The sequence below is a fragment of the Oryctolagus cuniculus genome, chromosome 18 (assembly GCF_051225735.1).
Source record: "Oryctolagus cuniculus isolate XC-2025 breed Fujian yellow rabbit chromosome 18, ASM5122573v1, whole genome shotgun sequence".
In the NCBI taxonomy this organism is placed as follows: Eukaryota; Metazoa; Chordata; class Mammalia; order Lagomorpha; family Leporidae; genus Oryctolagus; species Oryctolagus cuniculus.
The window spans coordinates 66,573,307-66,585,276 of record NC_142884.1 but is presented as its reverse complement, the minus strand read 5'-3'; the positions used below and the strand labels follow the sequence as shown (position 1 = coordinate 66,585,276).

Genomic DNA, 11,970 nt, shown 5'->3' with positions numbered 1-11,970 from the left:
GCCCCCTTCTGGCCGGGCGGGGGCGGGTTCCCGCGCTTTCAAAGCCAGGCAGTGAGCGGCACCTTCTGCCCCGCGTCGGAACGGGGCCGGCCCTCAATGAGTTCCGCCTCAAAGAACAGGGGTTCAGGGTGTCACGGGCGCCGCCGCCCGCCTTGGGACATCTCATTCCCGGGGCGGACCCCACCCCCACCTCCTTTGACTTCTTTGCCAAGAGGGAGGAATCCACCCAGACCCGGAGGCCGGGCTTTCGGCTGGTGGATGGGGGTGCCTCCTACCTGATAGATTGGGAGGGGGCTGATGTGGGAGCAGCAGGACGAAGGTGTAATGCGACGCAGGCACGTACGCGTGGGCAGAGGCAAGTTCAGCCCGACGTCCTGGGGACTGCGGGCAGGGAACCCACCGCCATGGGGCGGGCGGGGCAGTGCTGGGGCTCTGGGGAGACGCAGGCGGGAGCTGCTTCTCCACTGCCCCAGAGCCAGCAGCAGCCGCTTAGGAGCTCACTATGAAGCCAAGCCAAGGCTTCCCAAAGGCAGGTTAGGTGAACCCTGGCTTACAAGTGCTGGAAACGGAGGGTTAGGGTCCCCCCCTCCCCCCCGCCGTGCTCGGCACTTCCCTCTCACCAGAAGCTCCTGAGGCGCACTCCCACCTGCCTGGAGGGGGGCCGTGTCCCATTGGTCCCTGGGACTCACGCAATGAAAAACCGTATTAGGGAACAGGAAAAGAGTTCAGGGGTCCAGGGCAGGACAGGAGGAAGGCACAGGTCCTAGATGCCAGGAGCTGGGCCCCAGGTCCACACCGACCACATGGGGGTGCAGGGACCCCCATGAGAGCCGGTCTTTAGGACAGGTGAGGCCTGGGGCAGCTGCAGCATCAGGCAGGGCACAGGTGCCAGCTAGGAAGGAGCAGGCAGGTGCAGGCTGAGGTTTCTGTCATTTCTTTATTGGGGCAGGGGTGGGGTGGGGGGAGCATCCTTCAGTAGAAGTCTTTGTGCTGGCCTCACGTGCAGCCACATGTGTTCACACATGCAAGCGTGCACACAGGGCCAGTGCCTGGCAGGCAGGGGAGACCAATCCAGAGGTGCCTGTGGCTGTGTCCAGCCGGGAAAGCACGCTCTGTCTGAATGCCGGGGTGCAGCTTCAGCCCTGGGCCCTGGGGCCCAGCAGACTGGGCTGGGCTGAGAGGAGCACGCGCGACAGCCTCCGTCCTCCCCCCTGCCCCGGGCTGGTGGTCAGGTCCAGCCCTGCCCCCGAGAGGCAGATCCTGGTGCCCTTCACGAGGCGGCCTGAAGGCCCTGAGCGGTCATAGGGCCACTGGAGTGGCCCAGCTGCGGGCCGGGCTGTCAGAGGACCACCCTCCGCTCCAGGTGGTCCCCGCGCCCGCTCCGCTGGTGCCTCACTTCCAGGTGCTGGTTCTGGACCTTCTCGAAGTGCTGTAGCAGCTCTGCATAGTCGATGCTGGGGGTGTTGGCTTCCTGGGACTGGGGGGCCGCCTGCAGGCTGTCTCTGGGAAGAGGGGGCAGGGGTTCGGCGTCAGCACACCAGCATGGGCTGCTGCTGTGGGCTGCCTGCCTCTCAACAGGCACGAGGTGGGGAGGCCTGGAGCACCCCGTCTCCCGTACTTGGTGGGAACAGCAGCCACTGACGCTTGGATGCTGCCTGAGCCTGCGGGCTGGCCGTGGCGCCCAGAGCAGGCACTGCTCCGTGAAGCATTTCCTGTTTACGAGTGGCTCCCTTTGGGGTGAAAGCCAGGGCTAGCAGCCAGCCAGGAAGCCAGCTGGGGCCTGGAACAGGGTCCAGGGAGAAGGGGGAGGCAGCCTGGCCCTTTCTCTGGGGAAGAGCTAGTGCTGGGAACAACTGGGACCATGATGAACCTCCGCGGCTTGGCGGAACATTTGTTGTTGAGCGTTGGGCACTGCCGCCTGCGGCCACTTGCTGTCCCCAGGGAAGCTGTCCCCCGCCCCCCCCCCCCCGACTCACTGCAGACCCCTGTGCTTTGGAGGCCACCACCGCCTCCTTAGCAGTTGTCCACAGCAGCATCGGTGGCTGCACAAGTGTAGTGTGCACGCTGCCCCTGTAGCTGCAAGGCCAGCGCTCAGCCGGCCCATGGGGACTGGATGCCCTTGGGGCCCCTCTGAACATGGGGGGCGCGCAGCAGCCGAGCACAGAGGCTACACAGACCTGTCCTAGCCGCCTGCCCTTGGGTGACTCTTTCCTGTCTGTACAGGGGTGGGGGAGCCACTCCTGGGGCTTTTGGAGAGATCTCTCCAGACACTGAGTGGAAGGGCCCAGCCAGCACTGGGGCCCAGCTTGGGCACCTGATCAGCAGCTATTGGGGCCGCTCAGCCAGGGCCCGGTGCTCAGTCATTCTGGGAGAAACCCCATGGAACTCCCTGCACTGACGCCCTCAGCAGTGAGCCTGGCCCAGCGCAGAAACCCCAAGCTCACAGCCTGATGGGCATCTGCCGGCCTGCTAGGCTGCTGTGATGGGACCAGGGCAGGGGGACCGCTCCCCACCCCAAGAGGCTGCCTCCTGCACCCCTGGTCCTCCTGCACCCCCTCCCTCTTCCAGCTGGAGACACCACCTGAGAACAGCTTGCGTGGCTCCTGTGGCTCCTATTCCCTGGCCTCGCAAGCCACTGCTCAGGCACCACTGCTCCCACAGAGCCAAGAGCAGCTGAATGGGGCTGGCACTAGGGGCCAGACTGTGGGCGGCTATGTGTGCTTCCCACATGTCTGCAATGGAGGATGGACCCCCCTGGCACCATAACCCTGTGGGTCAGGTGCCCCAGTCCTGAGACAGCAACCGGGGCTTCTGAGGAGGCTGAGGGACAACTGGAACGTGGAGCGCTCAGGCCAGGGCATGGCCAGGAGCTGGAGACATCAGAGTCTGGAGACTGAGGCCACAGGGTGACACCAAGTGTGTCACCTGATGCTGGGTGCCCACGGGTCTGCGCACTGCTCCCTACAGTGCTCCTGGCAAGCAAGGCCTCAGGTCCAGGAGAGGGAGCAAGAGAGGGTTTTAGGGAGATGCTAGTTATGGAAGGCAAGCTGGGCACGAGGTCAGGGTGGGGCTGGGGAGGAGTGGGCTGCATCCTGCTCTCTGGGCCTTAAAGGCAGCAAGCAGTTAGGCCCCCATGATGGGCAGACCCTGAGTCTGGGAGCAAGAAGTGTCCCTGTAGGGGTCCAGGATGCTGCCCGGCCTTTGGAGCATGGAGGCCAGGGCCTCCTCACTGCCCGTCAGACTGGCCACGGCTCAGGGCCTCCATCTGTTTCCGACACCGCCCTGCACTTGGTGACCCAGGCTGCCCTGCTGCAGCACGGGGCCGGGACTCCAGAGCCCTCTTTGGCCACCCCACCCTCGGCTGGCCACAGCTTCTACAGAGGCTCCTGCCTGCCTCACTGCAGGTGGTCCCTCGAGAGTGGCCTGGAAGCCTGGAGGGGGGGGCGTGGTGGTTGGAGTCCTTGTGGCTCCTGAGGGCCGGGCTGGGGGCGTGTAAACGCCCCCAGCTGTCGCAGCTCGAAGGGCTGTCAGGCAACCTGATGCTGTCTACAGCTGCCCGCCCCTCCCAGGGCTGGGACTGTCCTCAGCCCCCTTCCCAGGGTGTCCGTTGTCCCTCGGTGCCCAGCCCTGCAACCTGACCCCTCCCCCAGCTGTCCCTGCGGCCCCCTCCTCCCACTCTGCGCCTGTGCCCCTATCTGTGATCTCTCTTCCTAGATCCTTACCGAGAAAGGCTGTTAAGCTAAGACTGGGGGGCCGGGAGAATCTCACACACCCACGCACTCCAAGTGCACACGTACTGAAGAAGCTGTGAGCCTAGACAGGGCATGAGGCTTCCCAGACCCCAGTGCAAGCCTGCAGCAGTCCGCGCACACAGCACGCTCTGCCCAGACCTCAAGCCTGTGGCCCAAACCTTCCTCGCACCGCCCATGGTGGGTTCTCAGGAAATCTGCATTTCTTCCCCAGTTTCCTTCTGCGAACTTGTCCTGCGGTGGCCTGGGGAGCGTGAGGAGGGGCCCGACCGCTCTGAGCCTCCCCACCTCTCCCGAGACAAGAAGATGGGGTGTGCAGAGCTGACAGGGGCACTGGCTCTCTGCGGGGCAGAGCCTGTCTCTGGCTAAGAGGGCCCCCAGTGAGACAGGCTGGTTCCTGTGGGGCGGCCAGAGGTGGCGGGAAGCAGCCCTCTGCCTCTTCCCCTCCTCAGTGGCTCCAGGCCCCCTAACACCCACAGGGCGCCGGAAAGGCTGATGCGGAGGGCAGGTCAGGGAGCCCGGTGTGCTTCAGGCCTCGCAGCTCAGAGCTGCAGTCTGACCCAATGCAGAGGTAGCGTCGCTGTGCCCCAGGACATTCAGTGTGCTGGAGCCCATCGCCTGGCGATCAGCTGGGGGGTGCCCTGAGTAGCCGAGACAGCAGCCGGCACCAAGGCCTCATCCTGCCACCCTAGAGGGCTGTGGTCTGGGGACTTCGACAGGAGGCAGGAGCTGGGCCTTGGCCAGAGCCATACTTGCCAGGGGGCAGCAACCTATCAGGTGCCGCACAGCCAGGTGAGAGGGGTGGAGGGAACCGAAAGCCCCAGGGCACCGAGGGCATGGGGGCTCTGGTCAGGACCCTGAGGGCTGGGCAGCCACATCCCAAGGCTGCCTGTGTCCATCCCAGGGCAGACGCCCTAACCCTTCGTGGGAGCGAAGCGTCAGGCCTGCTGAGGGGCTCTGACAGCCCAGGAGGGAATTCTAGACACACAGGGCATCTGATGCAAGCTGGGCGCGCTCCATTCAGCGTAAATCTTCTCAGTGGCTCTGCTCGTTTCCATGGCGACCTGACAAGTGAAATTTTCCATCTCGGATGCCAAATGCCTGTGGATGAGGCAAAGCCTCCAAGGGTTACCAAATATAGACACAGCCCAGCAGGCTCGGCAGCCAGGGCCAGCAGTGGGTTCAGGGTGGAAGCCTGGACCCCCTGCCTAGGGGCGGCCATGGACTTGTCCTTCCCAAGTCGCCAAGGGTGCAACCCCACCTACCGCCTGTCCAGGGATGCTGGGGTCTCTCAATGGCCCAGGTTTGAGCCTCTGTCACACGTGGGATGGGGGTGGGGCTTTCTGAGGTCTGGGAGGTGCCCGGGAGCCAGTCCTGCGTAGCTCTCCTGCCCCACTGCCACCTGAGCCCTTGTTTTTAAGCTGCGGCAGGAATTCTCCCCCTTCCTGAAGTTTCTCTCCCGGTCCTTTGCTGGGCTGACTGGGACACGCTCTGAGTTTCTGGATTAAGTCCTGGGTCAGCACACTGCACCCTGACTGTCTGAAGAAGGCAGTGCCACCACCTCCTGCCTGGTAAACACTCCCAGAACCGCCAGCTCGGTGCTCTGACATGGACAGGAGACAGAAGGGAAAGTAGCAGTGTGGTGCACAGGGTCACTGCGGTAGTGACAAGGTGGGGGGAAACTGAGGCAGAGAAGCGGCCCCTTGGACATCCCTGCTCGGTGGATGACCTCCATGCCCCGTGGGAGCAGAGGGCGCAGCGGGTCAGCACTCACTGGGTCTGCAGCAGCTCGGGGTTGGGCACACACTGGAGCCGGTGTGAGAGCAGCTGGAAGGCGCTGCTCTGTGGCAGCAGCATGAGCAGCCCGTACAGGGCCTTGATCAGGTACGGGTGGTTCCTCACGTCCAGCAGCTGCAGGCGCAGGTCTGTGGCAGGGCAGAGGGCAGGGGTCAAGGGTCAGGTACTGCCAGGGAGTACATCCAACCCAGAACCCCTGCTTATCTGGCCAGGAGAGGGCCAGAGTCACAGGACCCAGAGCCTGGGGACCCAGTCTGGCAGGGCCAGCTAGGTGGCCCTGGCTCGGAGGGAGGCACAGGCCTGCTCCCACCTTCCCCACGAGCATCTCAACTGTTGCCATGATCTCATCTCTCTTCCTACCTACCCACCTGCCCACAGCCCCGTCAGCGCCACAGCCCCCAAACCCACGGCTGAGCCTGCCATCCCCCACCCCCAGCTGCCTCCCTGGTATTAGGAGGGCTGGGGGCTTGCAATGTAACAGATTCCCCGGTTGGCTCGGCACGTGCCAACACAGAGCTATAAATAGGGCGAGCTGCAGAGAAAGACAGCGGATTAGGGCAGCTTTAAGGGCGGGCAGGATGGAAAAATGCTTGTGTGTGTAGCAAGACACAGCACCCGGCAGCGTGTGGGAGGGGCTTCTGGATATTCAACTCAGGCACCAAGTCTGCTACCTCCCCCCTCACCCCCACCCCGGTCTCCATCTAGCGCCCGCTCCACACAAGGTGTCAGGGCCCACTGGTGGCCGGCTCTGCCACAAGGTGTCCCAGTTGCCCAAGGCCCAATGGGCTTTTACGTCCCTACTCTGAGCCTCTCCTGTGTCTACTTCCTGTGTGTCTATGCCCAGTGCAGGGCATTCTAGGTGCAGCAGGAACCACCAACTTCTGCCCAGAGGCCACGATCCCCAGCAGCAGCCCCCCAGCTGCAGGGGGTCAGGGCAGACGGGCCTCTGCTGAGCCCGGAAGCCAGGGCTGGGCCTCCCACAGCCCCTCTTCCTGCCCCAAGCCTGGCTGCTGTTTGTGATATTGTGAAATGTATTTGGTCTGTGTCCCATTTCCTGACACAGGAGGACAACTCCAGAAATTCTGGAGTCTCCGAAATGTTAAATGTCTTCTTGTATGCTAATGAGCTGACTGGTGGCTGACAACCCCTAGGCAGCTTCAGGATAGGGGCTGGGCACCAGAACCAAGGCAGGATTAGAGGGTTGGGTCAGTCTCCTACTAATCCACCCCTCAAGGGAGAGGGGTGAAGGCTAAGCTGATCACCAATGACCAATGATACAATCAATCGTGTGTACAGAATGCAATCGCCACAGAAATCTCAAAGGACACAGCTCAGAGAGCTTCCGGTTAGCTGAGCACGTGCAGGTTCCCGAAGGGTGCAGGGCCCAGAAAGGCCTGGAAGCTCTGTCCCCGCCCCACACCGTGCCCTGTGCATCTCTCTGTCTGTATCCTCTGTAAGATTTTTTTTTAAATCTTTTTTTTTTTGATAGGCAGAGTTAGACAGTGAGAGAGAGAGACGGAGAGAAAGGTCTTCCTTCCATTGGTTCACCCCCCAAATGGCTGCTACGGCTGGTGCACTGTGCCGATCTGAAGCCAGGAGCCAGGTGCTTCCTTCTGGTCTCCCATGCGGGTGCAGGGCCCAAGCACCTGGGCCATCCTCCACTGCCTTCCCAGGCCACATCAGAGAGCTGGACTAGAAGAGGAGCAGCCGGGACAGAAGCGGCATCCCGACCGGGACTAGAACCCAGGGTGCCGGCGCCGTAGGCAGAGGATTAGCCTAGTGAGCTGCGGTGCTGGCCACCTTATAAGATTTTTTACAGAAAGAGGAGAAACCTAAGTGTTTCCCTGGGTCCCATGAGCAGCTCCAGCAAGTTCACTGAACCCAAGCAGGGGTGTGGGAACCGTGACTTAGAACGAGTGGGTCAGAGGCACAGACCCACTGCAGGGGAGGCGGCAGCTATGAGGACTGGGCCCTGACAGCACTTCCGGTGAGAGCGTAGCAGCGGCCTGGGCTAGAAGCCTCCTGCGTGCTGGGGTCACTGAAGTCCCCGTGGTGGGTACTGCGTGAAAGCAGAGGCAGTGGCTTGTTTTTCCTATGCACACGGCTCCAGCCGCTCCAGCCGTAGCCTGGGCCTGTTTCAAGTCTTTTCTCCTCTTCAGGCCTGGGGGCAACTGCATTGCACCTGAACTGGCTAGCAGCAGGGGCCAGGCCACTGAGGACTGGGCCAGGTGCTGAGCGTGGGGGCTCCCTGCTGTCACCACCTTTCTCCAACAGAGCCCTGGGCCTGAGAAAGTCTCGCAGCTCCTCCAGGGAGGGCTTGCACACGGCCTGGATCTTGTGCAGTCAGCTGAGGGCCGGGGCCTCAGTTGCTGTGGTGCCTGCTGCTTGGGGAAGTTGGCCCTTTGAGTGGGAGGCAGGCCGGGGTCCCTCAGCCTCTGCATTGCTTTGTCGGAGACTCTACCAGAGGGCAGGAGTCTGCAGCAACCAGCTTGGCAGGAGAGGTGGCCACAGGCAGGGCTGCCTCCTGCTTCTCTCCCACGCGGCGAGCACGGAGGTCGTTCGGAGTGCTGCCTGCTTGGGGAGCAGGCGCTGCTGTGTTGAGGCGCCAAGAGCCGCGCTCGCCCTAGCCAGCTGTCACTGCTGCACGTGCAGCCTGGGTGTTACTAACCAGGCAGCTCCTGCCCAGCAACTCACAGCAAGCCCAGCTCCGCTTTCAGAGATGAGGGCAGGGCTCCCAGGGAACAGGAGCACCTGCAGGGAGCCTGGGGGCCCTGCAGCTTCAGTCAGGGCTGGGGGCAGCGCATGGAGAGAGGGGCAGGGTGTGGGATCAACCATTGTGTGGGTTTTGCCAGCAGCACTGGCCTGTGTCCACGAGATGCACCCTGAGGGAGACAGGCAGGACCCGAGTTTTAACCCCTTGTGCCCAGCCCTGCTCAGCTGGTCTCAGCGTGATGGACGGTCCTCCCCAGTCCTATGTTCCTGACATTCCAGAAGCATCCCTCCTTGCCCTGCCCCCGAGCTTGGCTCCACCCCCCACCCCCCCCAGGCCGGCCAGGGCTCAGGGTGGACCTAGGGCAGACGCGAAGATGCGGGGCTCTTACAAGTGAAGATGGGGCACTCGATCAGCTGCACCAACTTGTCCACCTCCGTGAGGAAGTCCACAGTGACCTCCAGGTCCCCGCTGGGCGGGCAGTCAAGGAAAGCCTGCCCACGTGGGCAGCACAGCGCGCACGCGTGTGTGTGAGGGGCAGCTGCACCGCTGGCCCTGGTTTCCTGGGCACAGGGCCCGATGCTCACCAGCAGGAGTGGGCACACATCGAGGACACAGATCTTCTCTCCCTCCACCTTTCTGCCCCTCTACACGGGAAGCAGTGCCGCCGAGCCCCAGCGCAGCAGTTGGATTCTGCCCGCGTCTTCCTCTGCCCCGTCCTGGGCTCAGAAAGGCTCTTATCGGGGCCCCGCAGCCTGAGTGGGGGGACCCGCAGGAAGGGCCTCTGCTCTCCCCGGAGTGGATGGTCTACCATGCGCCTTCCCCTCGCCCCGCTTTCTGAGAGCAGCCGTGCAGCCTGCTTCCCTCTGTGTCCTCTACTGAGCCTCTGGGCACTGGCTCTGTGGCCCCCAGGCCCAAAACCTGAGCTCCTTTCCACTCCCGGGCCACCCCCACCCCCACCCAGGCACTGGGGCCGGCTGTGGCCAGCAGGAAGGGCAGCGTGCACAGAGCACCCGTTCTTCCTGAGTGCAGCTCTCAGGCCAGTGCCCCTCTGGAGGGCTCCCCACAACAGTGCAAACAGGGCCGCCGGGTGGCCCTGACGTCAAGCCCCGGAGGCCGTGTGGAAGGGAGGGCTCAGGTCGGCAGCTGGGCCCGCTCGCTGGGTGGGAAAGGATCACCAGCCCCTCCTGCCCCGAAACAGCAGTGAGAGGAAGGATACAACTTCTGGATGAGGTCGTAGGCGTGCCGGTAGTTCTGGGTGAGGAAGCAGAGGGACACCGTGGTGACTGGGTTGTGGCACCAGGAACGGTACAGGCAGCAGAACAGGTTCTGGCTCTCCTGAGAGAGGAGAAAGGGGAACAGTTAGGAGGCCCTGCTCCTCTCCGGGGAGAACGGTGCGAGGCAGGCCGCTGGGTGATGGGGAGAACCGGCGGCCTTGGGAGTGGCCAGGGAGCCAGCTCAGCATGCCCGCTGCGCTTGGCAGCCCAGCTGGGAACGAGCTGTCACAAAGGAAACGCTGACAGCTCCTCCTCAGACCCTGTCATTACCTCCTGGTCCCACAGCCACGTGGTGGCAGCGAGGGCCTGGCGGGGAATCGGCCGTGTTCTGTGCTGCCTTTCTGTCCTCCCTAGACCCGTGGTCCCCGAGCCGTGGGGCCAAGCGGGGGCGGGCGGCAGGGAAGCTTCCTCGGGCCAGGCTCTCCCAGCTGGGGTCTGCCTCGCCATCCTCAAACGCCACCCCGCCTTGCTCCCCGGACCGCCTCGTGGCTTAGCACACTCAGGAATGGCCCTGGAGCCGCACCCACGCTTGGGGGAGCCCCTGTCTCTGAGGAAGATTCTTAAGGCCTCTGTGAATGCCTGGGAGGAACCACAGGAGGAAGATGAGGCTGTGGCCTGGATCGTTCCGAACCACTTGGCCCCAGATGCCCCCAGACGAGCCCGGACGTCCTTCAGACGCCAGGGTCTGCCCGGGAGGGGGCCCAGAGGAGGTGACCGAGGCCCAGATTATGGGATCCAGCTCCTGATCCCGGCGTGCAGGACGGCGCCTGTCTCTGGAGGCCCTTGGCCCACGGTCCTCAGCTGGGCTGAGGGGCCTGCGACCTGTGTCTCTGCGTCAGTGCGGGGTCCTGGTGTCTCCCTGCTCTCTGACCAGCCCTTGTGATTCTCAGCCAAGGCCTGGGACAGGTGGCAACGTGACCCCCTGGCTTATGACAGCCACCTCATGAGACAGATGTTTGCAGCTGCTGGAGGGAGAGAGCCTGGGCCTGGAAGACTAAAGCAAGGAACCCGATTCCCTGATGAGGTTATGACCCAGAGGCTGAACCCTGGGAAGGTGGCACCACCCACCTGTCTGTAAGGATGTAGGGGCTGGGTGGGTGGCGGTTCAGGGAGGGCAGGGGACTCAGCATAGCTACAGAGACCTTGTCTGCGAGCAACTCTTTGGTGGTTGGTGCCACTTCCTAAGGGACCCTCGTTGTACCCTGGACCTTGGATGATCGTGATGTCATCCCCATCTCCTCCCCATGAGCCTTCTGGGCCCAGCCAGGGGCAGGCTGGGTGCCCGTTCGCTGACTGCCTTGAAGCAAGGCCAGAGCCCCGGCCGTGGAATACCAGAGTCTTCAGGTCCTTGAGCTGGTTCCTCAGCTGGAAGAGCTCGGTGGAGGTCAGCAGGATGGTGTTGAGCGTGTGGACCATGGTCGAGGCGAACTTGAGGTCCTCCTCTCGGAGCAGGATGTCTGCCATCGAGTGGAAAATGTTCTCTGCGTTCAGCAGGAGGCAGAGCTGCCTGGAAGGCAGGCGAGTGGTGGTTACGGCTCAGGCCAGCCGGACAGGGGAAGCCCTGGCTCCGTTTTCTGGTGTCCTGGGGACACCTGCTCCTTCCCCTCCCTGGGACAGAGCACGGCCCTCACAGGCCCAGGCGCTCTTGCCCACTCCGGGCCTTTCCTCTCCCCAGAACCCACCTCCTTCCGCACATTCCCCACACCAGGTCAGGTCTCACTGCCCTGCAGCCCCCTTCCCCACAAGCGCCCCAGCAGTGACGCCTGCAGGTGGCAGGGGTGCAGCAGGTGCGTGTGGAATGAACACGCCTCAAGACAACCCATGCTTTATCTTCCTGGAACAAAGGAGGAAGCTCCGGGGCAGCGGAAGTGGCTTGGCCCAGGCTGTGCCTGGCCCTCCTATGGCCGCGTGTTTTCTAGGAAGAGTCCCGGGGAGAGGAGGATGGGGCTTGGAGGAAGGCGTCTCCACGTTATGAAAAGGAACACAAGCAGCCCAGGGGATGAAGCAAGGCTGCTTTCCCAGGGGCCCTGGGGAAAGGGGACGTCAGCAGTGACGAGAGATGTCCAGGACGGGCTCAGGGAGCCTGAGAACCCCATCACCGCCGTGCCCCGCCTTGAGGGGAAGAGCGCCTGCAGGCTCCCTGACAATGACTTCCTGGGCATACAGAAGCTTCCTGGAGCCAAGAAGGAAGTGGGTAGGAGCAGGATGGGAGCCAGCGAGGGGCTGCTGAGAGGGCGGCAGGTGGCGTCCGGCCCTTGCTGGCTCCTGTCTGGGACTGATGTTGTCCCTGCTCTGGGGAGACACCCACAGGCTCTGCAAGGCCCCAGGCTTCAGGGTCTCTTGTGAAGCCACATGTTGAGGCAGCACGCCTGGAACACGTCCGCTTCCCCTGGGTCACTGAACTCCTAGGGAAGTCAGTGACTTCACTGGGGCCTGG

General features: G+C 63.3%; 1 protein-coding gene across 2 annotated transcripts in view; it reads right to left on the bottom strand.

The window, feature by feature from the left end:
* Positions 1-918: 918 nt before the first annotated feature.
* VAC14 (VAC14 component of PIKFYVE complex) overlaps positions 919-11,970 on the bottom strand; it is a 100,581-nt gene continuing 89,529 nt past the window's right edge. For both annotated transcript variants that reach the window (XM_017342353.4, XM_002711713.6), the window contains 5 exons: positions 10,866-11,040; positions 9,476-9,594; positions 8,648-8,727; positions 5,524-5,674; positions 919-1,502 (listed from right to left, as the gene is read on the bottom strand). In XM_017342353.4, the coding sequence (XP_017197842.3) occupies positions 1,340-1,502; positions 5,524-5,674; positions 8,648-8,727; positions 9,476-9,594; positions 10,866-11,040 (688 nt within the window). In that variant the 3' untranslated portion in view covers positions 919-1,339. The remainder of the gene's footprint in view (positions 1,503-5,523; positions 5,675-8,647; positions 8,728-9,475; positions 9,595-10,865; positions 11,041-11,970) is intronic.